This window comes from Cylas formicarius, unplaced genomic scaffold (assembly GCF_029955315.1).
Source record: "Cylas formicarius isolate icCylForm1 unplaced genomic scaffold, icCylForm1.1 PGA_scaffold_8__14_contigs__length_24414737, whole genome shotgun sequence".
In the NCBI taxonomy this organism is placed as follows: Eukaryota; Metazoa; Arthropoda; class Insecta; order Coleoptera; family Brentidae; genus Cylas; species Cylas formicarius.
Genome location: NW_026844361.1, coordinates 15,090,880 through 15,111,067, shown reverse-complemented (window position 1 = coordinate 15,111,067; position 20,188 = coordinate 15,090,880). Strand labels below are relative to the sequence as shown.

Genomic DNA, 20,188 nt, shown 5'->3' with positions numbered 1-20,188 from the left:
AATTATCGTTTTTATCGAAGATTCGCGTGTTTGTCACTCTTTTCCGTTTAAATATCCCCAAGGCCGCCGTCAAATAGTCCAGGTTTTCGAAACCCTCATCGGGTTCGGTTGGCGACCTTCAAATTTTCATGAAGCCGATAAATATCGATAATAAACTAATTTGTTTTTGCACACTTGGCGAGAAGACAATGGTTTCATCACGATATACGTATTTGCCTATTAAATGAGGATCTGGAATCGCTAATAGTATGCTAAACAGACCTGCCTTGAGGCTATGCAAATATCCGACAAATATACGATGATCTGTAAGTAGGATGGGAGTTGTATGTCCTATTCACTTAGATTACTAGAATAAACCATTAACAGTTTCATCTGTCGGATGCTACATTGATTTTTGTGTAGCATGCGTTTGTAATGCAACGGCCCTTAAAGTTACTTGGCAATTCTGTATATTTTGTTTGTTATGGCTCCTTTTAGGTATTGATTTTTTATCACTTTTTTGTATTCATTTTTTGAATGAAACAACAAGAAATGATACGGGACTGCGAGGAAGTAATAGCCATTACGGAACTAATATTTATTACACATGGGGAAACTTTTGGCTGCTGGTGTGGCTGGTATCTGAACTTATAGAACTTATTATTGGAACACAAATTAAATTAGAACAAAAAACAATTAAGATTTTCACAGTTTTTTCAATGCTTTATGACAGCTGTTTCGGCAACTCCGTGCCCTTATCCAATACAAAATATTACTATATTCTGACACTTATAAGGGGTGTTTTTTTTTTCGATGTATAGAACTTTAAGTTGCAATAAAACAACGATGGATTATTTGATTGACATGAATTTTATTTATCTGAAAGATAATCTTGTACCATTACATTTTAAATATGATTTCTGACATATGACAGCCACGGCTGGCGCGGATGTAGTCCAATCTGGACGTCCAATTTTCGATGACTTTTTTCAACATTTGTGGCCGTATATCGGCAATAACACGACGAATGTTGTCTTCCAAATGGTCAAGCGTTTGTGGCTTATCCGCATAGACCAATGACTTTACATAGCCCCACAGAAAGTAGTCTAGCGATGTTAAATCACAAGCTCTTGGAAGCCAATTCACAGGTCCAAAACGTTAAATTAGGCGGTCACCAAACGTGTCTTTCAATAAATCGATTGTGGCACGAGCTGTGTGACATGTCGCGCCGTCTTGTTGAAACAACATCTCCTGGACATCGTGGTTATTCAATTCAGGAATGAAAGAGTTTTGGTTAGTTTTGATAATTATAGCCCTACACCGATCACCATTGACTGTAACGTTCTGGCCATCATCGTTTTTGAAGAAGTACGGACCAATGATTCCACTAGCCCACAAAGCGCACCAAACAGTCAGTTTTTCTGGATGTAACGGTGTTTCGACATACACTGGAGGATTAGCTTCTCTCCAAATGCGGCAGTTTTGTTTGTTGACGTAGCCATTCAACCACAAGTGCGCCTCATCGCTAAACAAAATTCGCTTATGAAAATCAGGAACAACGGCAATCTCGTTTTGGGCCCATTCGACGAAACTACGCCTTACTTGATGATCGTTTGGCTTGAATTCTTGCACGAGTTGGATTTTGTAAGCGCGTAAACCAAGATCCTTCCGCAAAATCTTCCATAAAGTGGATGGACACAGATCCAATTCCTGTGCTCGATGGCGGATGGACTCGTTCGGGTCTTCTTCAATGCTACGCTCTACAGCAGCAATAGCTTCTTCTGTGCGCACCGTACGCCGTCTCTGGGGATGCGAGTTATCAATAAGAGTAAACGTGGTGCGAAAACGTTCCATGGTTAATCGAATTAACTGCTCTGATGGACAATTTTGTCGACGATAAAATGGACGTAGTGCGCGATACGTATTCCGCACAGAACCATTATTTTCGAAATAAAATTGCACTATTTGCAAGCGTTGCATGAGTCTATTCATGATGAATTGCCAAACCAAACTGAGAGTAAATCACTTGACAGCTGTTAAATCATTCGTCATCTTGAACAGTAATGCCAACTTAAAGTTCTATACATCGAAAAAAAAACACCCATTACTACCATGATAAAAAAAAATGTAATGGCTTTATTAGTCATAATATAACTATACCTATTATTTTCCTATTCGAAAAAATTATGGTCAATTTGTTCTCCTAACATTTATTACTTATTTAAATAACAAATTCACGATTATAACAAATTATTAAACAGTTATAATTACTAATAAGAAAAATTAAGAAGCATTAAAATAATCCTAACATTATATTTCATCATTACTGCTTTCATCTTGTGAAGGTTCGTTTTCATTTGATACTTATTGGGAATAACTCCAGTGCGGCAAAGTTTAACTAAGTCATTATCTTGATTCGGGTCTAAAGGCCGTCGTCGGTCCTAACGTTTCGCTAGCACGAGGGGCGAGCTTCTTCAAAGGTCCTTCCATCTCCGATGTTGGATGTAGACTGACGATTTCTCCTGCGCAGGTTATATTTATGCCTGTACTTTTGCTGGTGGGCGGAGCTTGTACGGCTTCGGTTGGTCTCGGGATATCCATCGGTACTTCCGTACATCGGTTCCGTTTCGATATCCCGCAGGATATCCCCAGACGAACCGAAACGGAACAAGCTCCACCTACTACCAATCGACATAAATACAACCTGGGCCGCGGAAGCCTTAACCAATTTATTTAACTAAGTCATCCTTTTTGTTTTTGGATATTGACAATGGTTCACCGTAATTACACCGATTGATGTCAATTACCCTGCAATAAAAATAAATAAAGGACAGAAATCTCACAAAAATAAGCCTGGAAAAGAGGCTGGCAACAGGCTTTGCCCACAAAATAGGTTTGTTAATGCATAATCTACTTAAAAATATATTATTACTTATATCGTCTTTTAGGTTATGTATTAATCAAGCTACTCCTACTACTCTTTTTTGAAACATTTTATATCCAAATATTAAAAAGCCGGGGTTCCTATCTAATGAATCTTATATAAGGACCCAGTAAGCAGCAGGCGACAAACAACAGTTAGCTTCACTTTTATGAATATTTTCGCAGGAACGCGGAAAAAGTTGGATGTACTTAATAATACTGATCAAAAAACACGTCATAAAGCATCAAAATATTCTGAAAATGACCGTGAAGCCATAAGGACCCATAATAATTCAATACCAAGAAATGTTGGTCATTGCACATGCGCAAGATCTGTTCAAGAACTAAATCAATGCCGAGTTCGTGCAAATATCGGAACAAGTAGGGAAGCTAAATCACAATAAATCACAACTAAAGCTTCATCTACGACCCAACAGAAGTGATCAATATGGTCAACTTTGAATTTTGGAATATAAAAAAACTCAGAGACAGTTCTAAACATTTCAAAGCTCCAAATCATCGAAGTCGTCATAACTCAGATCGACAGAGATAGTCCCACAAATGTGAAGACGAAAACAGTATTTTCTGAATCGCAAAAATGTACTGAAACCAAAATAAAACTGCAAAAGATTTTAGATAAATATTTAAGAACTACATTTAATGTTTCAAATAATCGGTCATTTTCTTTTGGTTTTTTTTTGTATGCCAATACGCACCTCATATTTGGCTTGTATTTTCACCATTTCTTTGAGAAAGGCATTTTTCCCTTGATACATAAAAATATAGGGCTTGTTGGTGGTGGTCCCAGATCAAATTCTACATCTTCTTCTTCTTCTTGGTGCTCGTCCTCAACCGTTCTTGCTTGTTGTAATATGGCTTCCTCTGTCAACTCTGCTGTTGTAGGTAAATCCTAATCTATCACCATAAAATCTTGCAACTCTCACTTGTAAACGTAATTGTTGTTTGAAACTGCTTTATCCACTCGCTTAGTGGCTGATCATCTTCCAAGTCCTGTTCGCGTTCTGTCCCGGTAATAAGTCCTGCATGACGATAGGAGTGGTGAATTGTTTCTGCTGTCACCTCTTTCCAACCTTTACTAATAAAATTGACTGCATCTAGCATATTCAATATTCCGTAGATTTGGAATATGGGGTGTGCAGGGTAGTTATCTAAGAGAAGTAATATTTTCCTCCCCTTTAATTCTGCCCATTTCCGTATCTCCTTGTTTGCCTTGTAATTGAAAGGCAAATGTCGATGTTCTTAAAACATCGTGGGTTAGTTGATTTTCCAATATCTATAAGTATAATTTCAAATGAAATCAAATTATTTAGAGTCTACAATTCGAAAATTTCTTGAAAATATACTGGTATTTTCGACGGAACACTTTAATGCAACAAGTTAAGTATAAGGAAAAACAAACCAAGAAGGGGAACCACAAAATGCAGAAAGAGAATGAAATAGTGCAAAATTAATTTGTATTATAATAGGTTTCCAAAGAAACAAAAAATAAATTCTTTTTTTTTGCTTTTTACTTTTTTTTTCAAAAACTTCCAAATATGTGCTTAAGAAAAAGTCATGGAAGATTAGAAAAACATTCTACCGTATATTCTCGGAATTTGAAAAATGATATTCACAGAACATTCGACTATATTTTTGCAATATTGTATGCGAATTCCATGGAGATGATTGTGCTGTATGACTCTAGGCTCTGATTGAGTTTCTTATAATCAATATCACGTTTCATTTTTACATGTCAGATTTCATTAAAATAATCATAATTAAGGGAGCCACTAATACTGCCTTAATTTTTCGCATTTTTGGCCGATATCTTCGGTTTAAAAAAAGAAATCAAGATTCGTTTTCGCTGACTTTTGAAGCTTGCATTAGTGTTCACCAGAAGCTAGAATTACACATACGCATTTAACATTAAAGAGATCTGTCCCGATTGGAGAAAACGACATTTAAACTTTAAACCTTACTTTAGCAGACATGGCAGCATGGTTTAAAAAGAAACTGAAATTTATTAAAGGATAAGATGCCATTTCTCATAATACCCCTGGCCTAGTTAAAATTTTGTAAAATTAGTGGCCTTTCTAGGAACTTGAAGACAATTTCCAGTGATTTCCCGTTGTCCCATTGGTAATACATTTTTTTCCGTAATCCGTACGGCTAATACCAACCGACATACAGCCGTAAATCATTCTTGGTAGGACACCCAGTACATTGCTTAGTTCAAAATAATAAAATTGATTTTCAGCAAAAAATTAATTTGCCATATCTAAAGAGGGATTTACAAGAACCAAAACATTTTTCGTCTTCCTGAAATTTGAATAATAAATTCAAAATTTTATTTAATAATAGCGTTTTTTTCAAATACAAACGAATTATTCGAACAGTGTCTATGCATTGCATTTTCGAATATCTAAAGAAGAAGAATTTTTAATGTGCCTTTAATATACGCATCTTGATAAAACCGCAACCAATTGACAATTCACGAGGCGCATCGAAGAAAAAACGAGATAAATGTGTTAACAGAGTCATTATGAGAGAACGAATGTGCAATTTATTCATATTATAACGTTTAAAGTACCTGACACGACAATGTGCTGTAAACGAATTTATGAATAGGGCGTATCTGGCGTTGTAATGCCGGTACGTCTAAATATTTTTAATGCCTAAAAATGCAAAAATGATATAGAACGTACAATAAACAAGTAATTGAATCGATGATTGGCAAAACAACTACCAAACTGAGCGATCACATAAAGAAACAAATAAATAAAAGCATTATTAGGGTTCATTGTAAAACCCTAAACCATAGCGATTAAAATTTTCTCGAAATTCCAAACTTCACTTAATTAGTTAAATTTAGAAAATATTTTGTCGAATTCTTGTGGAGTTTTACCCTGAATAACTCTTGTGTTTTGGAAAATAAATGTGTTGTCCCAAAAGCTTGAAAAGGTTACTGAACATCTAGAAGACATTTTACGCAATTTTTAATTGGGTTTTAGACACAAGTTTAGCTGCACTACTGCTTGGCTCCAAATGATATATTATTAGAGCTTCTGATTCTGTGAAAGTCACTCCTTTAGTGTTGTACGACTACTATATAACTTTCAGTAAATTAAAAATTATCATTTTTAGATATTCTCCCCATTGTAAGAGTTACTAAAGCAGCTATTGGATTTATACGTGATTAAGCAGAGAACAGACAGCAGACAGGTAAACCACATTTCATTTACACAGACGATACTTTAGAGACATTTGTTATTTTTACAAAAACATCCATTTATCACAAATTGATTTTAAAACTCCTAAGCGTCTTAAGCTCTTTATTTCGGTAGGCAGCGGATTAAAAAAATTTATTCCTATAGAGTCAGGAGACTTCTGTCCACAGTTTAGATGATTAAAAGGGACTCTTAGAAGACTACTTGTTTCACCATTTAATTTAATTTAATTTAAGACCTTCAGAAGCAAAGTCCGTATCTCGGAATATTTATTTATAATATATTTTAGCTTGATGCCTTTTTGGTTTTTGAAGATAACTTGTCACAGTGATTTGGTCCACTTTAATTCAAAGGGATTGTAGGATTCCTTACGCAGCAACTTTTATATTAGAAGAAAGTTCGTTTCCTTCTTGGGAGTGATGTTATGAGTTATATTAACGTTAAATGACTAGTTATTATTCTCCATTGCTTTTAAATTGTTTCGTAATAAGTATGTCGATATTACGCTATTTTCTTTTATTTTAACTGGTAAGGCAAATAAACATTGTTATTATCATTAATTATCATTCGATTTCTGGACAATAGTTAAAAAACAATTGTTTTAATAATGTTCTGCAGAATAATAAATTTTATTCTTTAAGTATACCCATAAAAAATATCACAAGGATTCAGGTCGGCACTGTTGGCAGGCCATTTGATAGTTCCTTGCCCACCTATCCAGAGTCTATATTTATTATTAAGATAATCGGTAATCGGTTGGACATTATGTAGAGGTGCGCCATCTTGATGAAAAATATATTTAAATAATTCCAGAAATCGAATGATAATTATTTTTAAACTGAAATATCTCGAAAAAATCAGGAAAAGAAAATCTACCATCTAAGCTTATAATATATAGGGCATTCTATATAAATAAAATGATGTCAAAATGACAGATTGCGATCGTGGTTTGTTTTTTCTGGCAATTGCATAAGATGACTGAGCAAAAATTTTCAAACTTTTGTATTTGTATTGTAGGTGGGTGCCAAAATATCTTGAATAACCCAGTATATTCAATGCGGACATTACTTTGGAGTCACTTTGGCTCTCTACGTAACAACCTTTGACCCAAAATGGTTTACATTCAATGTGTGAAATTCAAATTCAAATACTTCGGAATGCCAAAAGACTTTTTTTTGTTTAAATAAAAAAAACAGATACGAGGCGGGTACGCAGTTCTCTGATATCGATCAAGATTTAACCAAAAAATGCAAAAAATAACCCTGCATACGACATGTTACATGAATAAAGTTATACGCCGTCTCCATACCAACTACTTCCTTCTCATCCTCGATATGTAGACGCTTTCGGATCGAGTCGGATATACAGATTGTCCCGTATATTTCGAATTTACGAAAATCAACTCACCTAGGCTCTGTATCCATTTGTTCAAATATGTTGTGCTTATTCTTAGTCTAGTGCAGTAATAGTATTACACTTAGTCAATCAGTCATTAACAAAAACTGTATAATTTTTCAGAAATGCAAATAATAATAAAATCGAGCCAAGCCAAGAGGATAGGGCAATTAACGTTTCCGGATTGTCTCTTAACTGATTGATTGATTGCCTCTAAAATCCTTTGCCCAAGTTACACTACATTATCACAACGAATTCTGTGCACGTGATTTTTGATATGTACCAAAAAGAAAAAATCCATTAAAGTTAAGTCGGGGCTGTTGGCTGGCCCATCCATAGTTCCGCCGTCCCCTATCGAACCCCTGCGATATTCCATGTGAGGAACATTTTTAACTGCACAACATTGTGAGAATTGGCACCGTATTGTTGCCATATAATCAGCGCTGATATATTTAGGGGCAAATCTTCTATATATTGTTCTATTTGGTGCTTTAAGAATTGCAAATAATGATCTCCAGTTAACTTTTGATCGATAAATATCGGACCCAAAATATGCCCGTCTATGACACCACCCCATCCATTAATTGATTGGTACCCCTTGTATTTTATGTCGTGTATTTCTCTAGGATTATTTAAAGACCAATATCGCGTGTTTTGTCTATTACTCTCGCTCTTGTAATGAACGAACTTTCATCGATCTATAAATTGTTTTAAAAAAAATATATTATTTTCATCATGTCTATTTCAAATATCCAAACAAAACTGGATCCTCCTTTGACATTGTTCTGCACTGAGTTTTTAAGTTTTACGAAATTTAAATGCTTTATATCTGTATTGTTTCAAAACTGAGTGATATACTTTAGAGAGAAAACTAGATGTGCTTCATAGAATCCTAATATGTTTGCCTTATTTTCTTCATTTAGAACATTATGATTCCGGCATACGTTTTCAGACGTTACCATTTTCTGCAAATTTCTTTGCCAGCCTTGGAAATATCTGTTCTCAAGGAGCTTTTAATATTCAGAAAGTATACTTGAAGCATATCACTCGTTTCACGAATGCTAAAACCCATTTTAACAATAATGAGTTGGACAATAATTAAATCATCAACGTTGTTTACTAATATGTCAAACATAAATATATTTTTATTTGTCAGTCAGGGCACCCTTTAGAATTATATAAAAATTTCCTATTTTTGCCGATTTGTCAAAAATGAGTGGACTTAAATATAAAGTGTGTTACATCATTGTAATCGGAATAAGATATTCTATTAAACACATATATAATATACAGGGTGTTCCATTTAAAAAAATATGATGTAGGCTTATATGTCAGAAAATGGATAGTGTTTTGTTTTGTACGTCACTTGCCTACTAACCCTACATTTTGTTTTTTCGTTTGCATTGATATTTTTGAAAACAAAAAAGTTACAGCCAATTAAATTGTTATCAAGATAAATTGAAAGCACGGTACAAATCATCTCAACTTCGAGTCGAAAATTTCGTTAAATCTAATTAATCGTTGTGACGCCCTGTAGACCTCAGCGAGAAGATGTAGCGTTAAAATTTGCCCGTAAGTGTACACAAGAAATAAATAAATTTTACACGGACGTATTTCGGACGACGCTTGAATTTTTTATGCGGGATGCGAGTATGCGTGGTGCTAAAGGCCTTCCATAGACACTTGGCGATCTGCTCGAGTGACGGGTTCTGAAAAAAAAGTTAGCCGTTTGTCTTGAACTTTCGAATAACACAGTTTTACAGCGATTTTGATGTTTGAAAGCTATTTGCTTATTTGTTTGCCCTTTTTCCAAAAAACGCCATATTTTTTTCTCTATCCCGTCATTTTTTTTATGACCCTCTATATCTTAAAAATGTTATTTTATTAATATACATACGAATATGGTCCATGTTAGGCATAATTTTTAAATTGAAATTAAATGTGATTTGGCAACACCGGATAATATTAGATTTCTCCGAAAATCAACAGAGTTGGCGCAGAAGCGTCAATACAGCCTTCTAATCTGCTTGGATAACGAAGAAAGAAGACTGAAGGCTGAATAGGAACTTCTAGAAAAATGATGATGATGACTTCAATGTTCACAAGAAAGTCCGAGAAATAACAGGGAAATGCAAGAAAAACAAGTGGAAAGTCTTGGTAAACAAAGCAGGAGAAATCATGATTGACACTGAGAGGAAAAAGGAGATCTGGAAAACATATCTGGAGAATTTATTAGATGATGCACGCAAGAAACAACAGACAGCTGAAGGTGAGTTCATAAAACAACTGAATGAGAATAAAACAAATTGGTTAACTAGAATATTTAACAACATCCGTTCAAGGAAAAATTCCAGCAGAATGGTTGAAGTCGGAATTCATCACACTCCCCAAACAAGCAAATGCGAAAACTTGTGGTGATTTTAGAACAATAGGCTTGATGAGTCATCTCTTGTTTGGATTTGTGAATGCCGTTGGCACAAGAGAGGCCCTATTTAGTGTTCAAGTGCTTTTTCAGAAATGTAAGGAAGTCAGCTGTGATGTGTTTGCTTGCTTGATAGACTATCAGAAAGCATTTGACCGAGTCCAACATGATAAAATGGTCGACATTTTAAAAAAGATAGGAATGAACCCTGCGAGGGGTAAGGTAGGGATATATTCTATCCCCTATCTTATTTAACGTGTACTCAAAATACATCTTTAGAGGCATTGGACAGTATTCAAGAAGTAATAACCATGAATGGTGCTAAACTAAATAACATAAGGTACGCAGATGACACTATAATGTTTGCCGATAGCCTTCAAGAACCACAAAAACTAATGGATAGGGTGACAGGCTAGCTCACAGTGCGGGTTAGAAATGAATATAAACAAAACCCAAACTCCTTGTAGTAAGTAAAAGAGGCATCTCAGAAAACAATTTATACATCAATCAGAGTAGAATACATAGAGAAAAGCAGTATACATACTTGGGGACAGCCATAAACGAGAACTGGGGCAACTCTCAGAAATACGATGTCGCATCTAGAAGGTCCCATCAGTACTTATTAAAATGAGCTCGCTTTTTAAGAGAAACAATCTGTCCTTAAACATGAAACTCAGACTATTGCGTTGATACGTCTTCTCGGTCCTTCTGTATGGCGTAGAAACATGGCCACTCACTAAAGAAACCAAGAGACTGGAAGCATTCGAACTGTGGCTGCACAGGAGAATATTGAAAATATCTTGCACACAAAAAATTACCAATATAGAGACGTATGAATATAAGAGAACTGCTTGACACCATAAAATGTCGGAAACTTCAGTATCTCGGTCACATAATGAGGAACCCAGATAGATAACAGTTATTACAACAAATTATCCCAGGCAAAATTAACAGCAAGAGAGCACCGGGTCAAACTATAGAACGTGGTTTAATTATCAGCAGAACTTTTCCGAATCGCAATGAACAAAGTAAAAATTGCCTTGCTGATGGCCAACATCCGGAACCGATAGGCACTTGGAGAAGAAGAAGTTATGGCGTAGTAAAACAAAGGCAAACTATAACTTCTGGTTATTTTGGTGAAAAAAGACCAAGGCAAGTCCTGGGCTACTCATACTGTTTGTTCCGTTTGCGTTGAAGCATTAAGAAACTTGCAAAGGGTATGAAGAAATGTTTCTTAGTGTTCCTATGATATGGCGAGAGCCTGGGAATCGAAGTGCTGATTGTTATTTTTGTTCGTAAAAGTAAGAAACAAATTGTGTAAACCAATCTTGACTTTACTATTCTACCAGTTCCTCATGGACCAGATATAGCGCTCCAAAAAACTAGAACACTCTATATCGTCAAAATCACAGGAATCTAATTCCAACCCAGATGTGTTTAACCAGAACCAAATAAATGATTTAATTAGAGATTTGCACCTTGAAAGCGATGCATCCGAATTGTTAGCTTCCAGACTTGGTGACAAGCATTAATTGACACCTGGCGTCACATCTAGCTTTCACCAGTAGAGTGTCGCCTGCTTATTGATTTAAGTAAGTGTAGTTTAAAAGGCATTTTATTGCACAGTGGTACCGAACTGGCCCCCGTTGCTTATTCAGTATATTTACAAGAAACGTATGAAAATTTAGGACTTCTTTTGAAGAAAATGAGCTACCAAGAAGATCAGTGCTGGACATGCAACAGGACAACAGCGAGGATATACAAAATTTTCATGCTTTATTTGTGAGCAGCAGAGTTGGGCAAGAGGACCCAAAAACGTTTTACTGCCCCCTCTTCATATCAAACTTGGCTTGATGAAGCAATCTGTTAAAGACAAAAATGTGTTTCAAGCCATATTGTTGGGCAGCAGATAAGAACATTATTCAAAGGCAGGGATTTTCGAAACACACTGACCAATGTCGATAAAAACTCCTGGGTTTCATTTAAAGAAATAATTGATAAGTTTCTTGGGCACTCTAAAGACGAAATCTACGAAAGTATTGTTCAAAATATGTTACAACACTTCCATCGTCTAGTTGTAATATTAGTTTAAAAGTGTATTTCCTGTTTTCACGCCTGGATGTTAAAACGAGATATGCCCTTAGAAACACACAGCCGAATTTTCGGGCAACGCAGCTTTCTGGCAAAAAGACGAAGATTTCACTCAAAATAATAATAAAAAAAATAAATAAGTTTTTTAAAATCAGCCTACCAAAATTATACAAAATCAGTTTTCATAATAAAAACATCTATCAAAAAGTCTAATTTTGCAGCGTTCTACAAAATTTAGCAATCGGCTCGCTTGTCGCGAGTTCAATAGGAGTACCGTCAAACGCGCGGCGTGTATGGACCACTTTAGACGCGCACAGGTGGATGAATAGAGTGACCGTGGTGGGGCGAATATTTCGAAATAATATAAATATTCCCGAAGGCACTTCCTGCGACTCAAAAGTCACTATCACCTTTGCGAAAGAAACAAAAGAATTGTGCGGACGCGGTGAATAATTTATAACTAGCAACATGAGCGTCGGTTTGACAATTTCAGGGTTGCTGTTCGTTTTTTGCGTTGGAAACGGGCATCCGTCCGGTTACGGTAAGATAAGAATCGCCCTCTCGGCCGAGGATCGGCGTTAAAGGATCATTTTTGTGCAGGGTATTATCCGAAACGGGCGGTGATGTTTGGAGGATATTATTCCAACCCTATGCCGGCTTACGAGTACGTGCCCCAAGGACAAATGACTGCAATGGTGGCAGGCGATACTGTGGCGACGAACTCGTTCTCTGGACAGCCCTGGTCTACTCCGGGCAAACCACTGCACGTTGCAGCAGAAGAAGAGGTAAGGTCGATAATACACGGTGCGTTATGTAACGTGTGTGATAAATTGACAAATGTCAAAATATCATTGCTAAAATCTACAGAACATTTACGACGACGTCACACATTCACCGTTAGTATTCTAAAACTAAACAGTCGTATGTAACACGTTTGCTAAACTTTTTAAGCATTTTTTGCAAAGGAGACGAAAGATAACGTTAATAACCTTTTCATCACTTGCTTAGTTTTTAAAATACAGAGTGATTTTGGAAATTTCAATTTTTCGGACACCCCTCGTATCTCGGGTACACGATGTCGATCCGAGCTTCTCAAAAATGGGGTCATTTGTATAAATGACTCCACAAAAATGTTTTTTTTTACTTTACATGAAAGTATTTGCAGTAAGCCTTGCAAAAAGAATATATTAAATATCTAAACTGGTTACTTTATTTATTGCTGACAACACTTACACTATACCAACTTAGTTTAATATTAACATTTTATTTATTACCTATAGAATATTAAAAAAGATAAATCAAAAAGAGCAAGATATTAAAACAATTATTTAAAACGCTTAGAAACATAAAAATTATTAAATATTTGCATTTCTTGTCTACCACTTTTTTTACCACACAATTTTAATCCATTTTGAAACTTTGAAAAGCTACTTTAGTGGCTGCTCGAAGTTCTCCGATATTATTGTGACTATTGACATTTATTTTACTCTTTAAATGTGGCCACATAGTACTTATCCAATTATTTCCAAAATTGTCCTCTAAAAAGTAATAATTCTGGTATAACATCTGTCAATATTTACATATACAAATCGACAGTCAAAACAGACATGTGATACCGAGGTGCCCCAAAACTTCAAATTTCCAAAATCACCCTGTATTTTAAAAACTAAGCAAGTTATGAAAATATTGTTAACGTCATCTTTCGTTTCGCAAAGAAGCACCAAAGGTTTGCGAAGACGCAAGGCTCTATCTTCACTAACAACGAACATACCCCTCTGAGGCGAGTTTCGTATAAAAATTTCGAGGGCTCTCCTGAAGATTTAAAATATTACAATTTGTTGATACGGGGTGTCCCAAAACTGTCCCCGACATCAATTTTGTTATTTTAAATAGAATACCGCGTATATTTCGACATTTTTGGAATCCTTGGCTAAAATAACGGTCACTGTCTTAAGAAATTGCTATTCCAATTTTGTATAGCTTAGGCACAAATTGACATTATATGTGTTTTTTTTGTATATTTTGATTGCCCCATATAAAATTGTATTGAGACGCTACTGGTCCTGGTATTGTAACGAAAATTTAACCACAGACTAAGTAGGTGATACACTACTCATTCTGTTTGACAGATGCGTCTCAGCTTATACAGGGTGTCCCAAATAGGTGGCGAATTCAATTAACAAAATCTCACGATTTTCAAATGGAACACGCTATATTTTTATTCAGATATCAATTCTAGGACAAAAAATAATGTAATTTAATTAACCTTTTAGGCTGCAGGCTCCCCGTTCAACCAACCGATCGAGCAGATCACGGAGAAAGCCCCCAAACCTTCGCTGGTAGACGAATCCCTGAACGAAGCTGACGTAGAATACGAACCAGACGAGCAAGAAAGTAGTTCATCTGAAGAACCGGTGACAGACGCCGCCCTAATAGTTACTACCAAATCCACCAAGGTATAGTTGGACCAGAAATATGTACTGCTTTTTCAACAGACTCTACACTACACTACACTAACAAGCGGGATATAAGTCTGTTTTCAATCTTTTTCGCTGATCAATTCTTGAAACATATAGTATACAAACAATAGTATCGTTATTAATATACAAAATATTAAATATAATAATAAAGTGTCAGTCACTTAAAAGGTATTCACTATCGCTACTGTCGTCGCCTAGTTCAATGATCAACTCCGCCCCTAATCGTTCTCGATAAATATTTTCTTCTTTTATTAATAGTTTTTCACAGTTACACCAGCTTTGTACTGACATTTTAGCTACCTCTTCCCGAATTACCTTTATGGTACTATCAATAAATTTTGGTGCAGTGTTATGTCTTCTTATATGCGCTTTCAACTCAGAAAAAATCATCTCCAGGTCTGTCAGCATCTTCTCTCACTTTCCTCTTGAATATCCCATTTGCAACAATTTTTCTTACAGTTGTTTTCTTCAGAACTTTTGTCACTTGTTTTTATTGCCGCTCGTACTTCCCCTTCTGAATTTGTTTTAAAATTGTAAACATTCAATACACTTTAGCAGCCGAAGGCAAATGCTTCCGTTTTTTATTTGCTGAGGTAGTTCGTCTTCTAAATTGTCATTAGGTTCGACTACCATCTCCACTTCGTCTTCAAATTCTAACAGGGGAACATCTGCATTATTCCCGGTTTCCACATTTTAAAATGTTGAAAAACAGGAGCCTTCATCTATCGCGCATATAATCTTTAGTCTTAAAAAAGGACTGTTGTTGTTTACAAATTGAAGAAACATGTAGAAAACACAAAAATATGACAGGCACATAAGACAAAAATGATTATTTTCAGACTTACCTGTAAAATAAATACAGTGCAGGTACTTACCTTTGCCCTTTGAACTATACAGTGAAAACAGCCTCGTAGGGCCAAATCTCGAGAATCAAGTAAAGTATGTTCATAGATATAAGAAAGTGACTAACTGATACGAATTAAGGAAAGACCCGGGCAAGCTGTAAGAATGAAATATAGAATATTTATTTTTTGTTTATGTATTTATGTTTAAATCTAAAATAAAATTGCAAATTATTTTTGTTACCTACTTAAATTACTTAAAATAATATAATATAATATATAATACATCAGTATCACTATCGCTATCATGGCCTGTTCTAATTATTATTTGTTCTATATTATTTGCAATATGGATATACGATTGTTCTGCTTTTTCTATATGTTTAACAGAATTTGCCCAACTTTGTGGGGGGATGTTAAAAACTTCGGTTCCCATAAGTTTGAGGACATTGGAGTTAACACGGGGAAAAACATTGTTACGACGAATAGATTTCAGTTGGTGCCAAACATATTCAACGGGATTAAATACACAGTGGTAACGTGGAAGCCTTAAAACTGTATGCCCTAGATTTTTTGCATAATTATCACAGACGTATTCCTTTTGTAGATTCAAGCTTTGTAGAACCTCAATTAATTGCTTTTTGGTATAATCTTCGTGAAAGCAAATGTCGTTATTATACATGTAGTTTTGGATTGTGGCTTTAGTGTCACATGAGGAAGGGGTTTTAGCCAACTGTCTACTGTGATAACTTGCATTATCCATTAAAAACTACGGTATTAGTAGGAATGTTTGGAACTAGTTTGATTTAAACCAATTTTCAAATAAATCAGCGGTGGTGTCTTCATGGCAATCCAGAGAAGAATCTTTAATATTTTTCGCAGACAGAGAAAGTCCATTTGGAATCCAACCATCTTTAGAGTCAGCATGCAAAATAGTTATTCTTTTACCCTTTACCCTTTTCCGGGGTATCATAAGTGTCGAACCAGGTTTCATCCAAGTAAATAATTGGCCTTTGTTGTTCTCTGTAAATCCTAATTTTTTCTAGAGATTCCAGTCGCCATTTCCGAATTCTAAAAGATTCCATTAAAACTTCCATTTTGTCATTTTTTTTAAATCTAAGACCCATGTGTTGAATACAGTTCCATAAGGTAGTTCTGCCACATTTAACGCCGGTTTCATCTTTTTCGAGCCTCCTAATTTAGGCACGCTTTGATCCTCGTATAACCGGTAAATTTGACGCCGTATTATATCTTGATCACTTTTATCCACACTCGACAAAATGTCAGCATCGCTTCCTTTTTTCCTCGCTGAAATGGGATTATTCACAATTTTCCATATAGTTGATGTTGAAATTTCCGTCAATGTGGAAGTTTCTTCTAAAGATTGTTGCTTGTGGGCACCACGTTCAATGTGAGTGAAATAAACATTATAACTTCCTTAGTCTCAATAGAATAGTGTTTTCTACATTTGGGCGGGAGCATCTCCTAAGATACACTAGACTCGCACATATTTTATATAATTCGCACACCCGAAATAAGAATGATTACTAATAAACTTAAACTAAGTAGTATACGAAACCAAAGAATATTAAACACAGGTAGGTACAAAATTATTTTCTATTACGGTCCACAATTTTACCTGAGTTTAAATTCCGAAACTTTAGGTAATCTTGTTGCATAGTATGTGAATGACCACCCTTGGATAATCCCATTAAAAAGCAATTGGTCACTTTCTTATATCTATGAACAGACCATACACAAAACTGTTAAGAACGATGCATATCACCTGATGTTAAAATAAACGCTTCTACTTATTCGAAAATACCACGCAGCATCAATGCTTAATCAAATTTAAAACGGTCCATTTACGTTTCAAATAAAAATTCCGTTTCTACAAATATTCGTTACGGTCCGTCTCCGTTAATGCAAAATAAACATCTGCGAATAAGGTACTGTAGTATACGTAAACGGAAAACTTTAAAGCATTAAACGCATTATATTTTTGGTAATATTATACGTACTTAACCCCAAATATCTACCGAGTAGTATGATTCGTTCCAGACTCTACCATCGAAAAAGCCGACCCAGCAAAGGAGACCGAAAAAGCCTGTCAAGCAAGAGGAAGACGAAGGTGATGATGATGATGGTCTAAGCTCGGGTTGGCCTTTTGGTTCCAGACGCGGTAATATCAATTCCTCATCCACATTCCAATTGTTTGTTATTTAAGTCAATATTCCAGGGGGTATTCCGGCATATAACGCTTTCTTCCCAATCTTCATTGGAGGCGGTTCCTCCCGTTCTAGAACCAGATCCGGCGATCTCGAGGACGGCGGTTACTACCCTGGTTCGGCGACGGCAATCGCCAATAGTTTTTCCACCGGGAAAGGCGGTGTTGCGACATCTCACGCAACCTCCTTCGGCGACCCTTACGCTGCCGCCGTGATGAGGAATTCTGGGTTGTTTAATTTTAGAACGAAAGGCAAGAATTCACCGGCGCAACAGCAGGACTAGGCTTACGGGAAGGGTGGAGTAGCAGAGTAAAGCGGCGTTGCCAACTTGTCGCGTTTTTCTTAGGTTATAGTTTATATCGTAATCTTATGTTTCGACGCACCAGCTCAATAAAATTGCAAATTGTAAATTGCCAAGTATTATAGAATGTACAAATAAGTGTAACCGTATTTAAAAAATAGAAGGGTGTCACTTTGTTAAGTGTTTTATTTATATGCGGTCCCATTGTTACGAGATGCGGTTTAAATCGCTTACAATATTACTCCTGACATTTATGATAAATCACGAATTTGCATGTGGCTCCGTTTTAAAGGTTGCGCCGACAATAAACAAATACCAAAATTGCGCAATGCTTTTATTGAAATTCAAGTGGGTCGACTTCGGTAGTATCGACAAGCACAAGTACCTATAGAAAAAAGGGGGAATTTCAAATATCTTTTTGTCGAATATTTCTTCAATAAATAAACACAGCTAATTAAATGAATGCTATTCGATAAATTAAAAGCGGTCCGGGCAAATGTAACCAGCTCACAGTATGGCGCAGAGTTCACAAAATTTATCGTGAACCAAATTTTGTTATTGAGTAGATTATTAGTCATCACAACAATAATCTATAATATCTTTATCAAGTTGGCCTTGACTTAGGACTTCGACATGTCAAAATTTGTCAGGAGTGCTGCTAATGACCAATTTTTATCTCGCATCCATGATATTTTTGGATTTAAGAGTGTTTCCACTATGATTTCTGATCAAGATGATATTTTTAGATCCAGGAGTTTGAGATCTTTAGGCCACCTTTGATTTTTTCTAAGTAATGTTAATTATTTATTATTTGTTTAGAAAAAAATGTTAAGTACAAAAGTTATATTTATATTCTCACTTGTCTTATTTACTGTAGAAGTCCTACGGGAAACTAAAAGTACTTTACGTGTATAAAGACTACTTATCTACTGAGATTAGACTTAACTTGTTTGACTCTCTTATACTATCTCTACAGCTATGGTTTGCGTAAATTTGATCATATAACGCCAGCACTCAAGGATTCTCAGTTGTTAAATCTGTCTGAAAGGTATTTTGTGCATGTGTCTACGTGACAGTATAAAATTACTAGGTACGAAAAGCAGCGGTATTTCAGAGGTACTGATATACATAACAGGGCGACTCGTCACCCTCACCTGTGCTATGTTCCCAAGGATAGTACGGCTGCGTTTCGGAGTTCTTTCATGTACAAACCTATTAAAAGTTACAATTCACTTCCACTGAATGTTATTAGTTCTACATTTAAAAAGAAATTAAGAGAGCTGTTGAGATTAATGAGAGGCTGAACCGCTTATTGTTATTATTTTTTATTTATTTATTTACATATTTTTTGCTTGCTGTTTTTCTTTTATTTTCTTTTAGTCGTTTTTGAATATTGCCCTTGCTTTTTCCAGTGTTTATTTTTTTCTTTTTTTCTCTTTTTACATTTATGATTTGTTTAAAATTGTCAAATTGTGAATCTAGGTAGATTTAAGGAACTTATTTATATTTCTTAGCTTTTTTTTCTTGCTAATTTCTGAATATTCTACTACACTGTATTGGTGATTAATTAGGTGGAGTAGCGCTGCTAGACCTCGCCAGCTGTTCAACTCATTTTTTAATTTCAATAAAGACTATTTATTAATATTATTATTATTATTATAAGACTAAAAGAAACAATTTAAAATTTCATATTATTCATAAACACTTTGGAAACTAAAGTTGTATTTTGTATTGTTTGTATTTTGTATTGTTTGTATTAATCACCAAATTTTGTGGTCTATACTGAGTGTTTTCGATTATATGTCCATTTTTTTGTCAAAAACTCTTGTGTTTAACACGCCATTTCCGACAGCTGTAATTGTAATTTCCTGTACCTAAACTTTTTAAGATACCTATAAGAAAAATAAAAATTAATATTTAAATTTTGAATTTTGTGAAAAAAAAATGCTCCTTATTTTGGGCTCAAAAAAGAATTTTTGAGTAAGATGATTTTTTCGAATATGTGTTATTTACAGTTTACATTCCATAAAGACTAATTTTTTACCTTCAGGTACCAATTTGAAAATTTTTGGTATTTTGCTCCTAAAAATGTGTATACCTCGTAACTAGTTTAGGTATAGGGAGTGCATAATAAAACTTTAAAAAATTGATAGGTGTAATTAATGGTATACAACATATACAGCGTTCAATTGGATTTTTCTAATGTTGACTCACCCTGTATAAACGATAAACGACTGGCCATAAATCCGTAAACACTCAGTGTGATTGAGTCTAACATATACGGGGTGTTCCATTTAAAAG

The 20,188-nt window shown here is 35.2% G+C and overlaps 1 protein-coding gene across 1 annotated transcript; it reads left to right on the top strand.

Moving 5' to 3' along the window:
• Positions 1 to 11,787: 11,787 nt before the first annotated feature.
• On the top strand, positions 11,788 to 18,049 carry LOC132706315 (uncharacterized). Its single transcript, XM_060677586.1, has 5 exons — positions 11,788 to 12,577; positions 12,637 to 12,821; positions 14,310 to 14,492; positions 17,420 to 17,540; positions 17,598 to 18,049. Exons 1-5 carry the CDS (start codon positions 12,505 to 12,507, stop codon positions 17,867 to 17,869), a joined length of 834 nt encoding a protein of 277 aa, XP_060533569.1. The 5' UTR covers positions 11,788 to 12,504; the 3' UTR covers positions 17,870 to 18,049.
• The last annotated feature ends 2,139 nt before the right edge of the window (positions 18,050 to 20,188 follow it).

What these genes read in the sequence shown, in the direction of transcription:
- LOC132706315 (XM_060677586.1), top strand. Translation starts at nt 12,505, where the DNA reads ATGAGCGTCGGTTTGACAATTTCAGGGTTGCTGTTCGTTTTTTGCGTT. An exon ending in ACGTTGCAGCAGAAGAAGAG is followed by an intron (nt 12,822 to 14,309) that starts GTAAGGTCGATA and finishes TTAACCTTTTAG; the next exon opens with GCTGCAGGCTCCCCGTTCAA. An exon ending in GCCTTTTGGTTCCAGACGCG is followed by an intron (nt 17,541 to 17,597) that starts GTAATATCAATT and finishes TCAATATTCCAG; the next exon opens with GGGGTATTCCGGCATATAAC.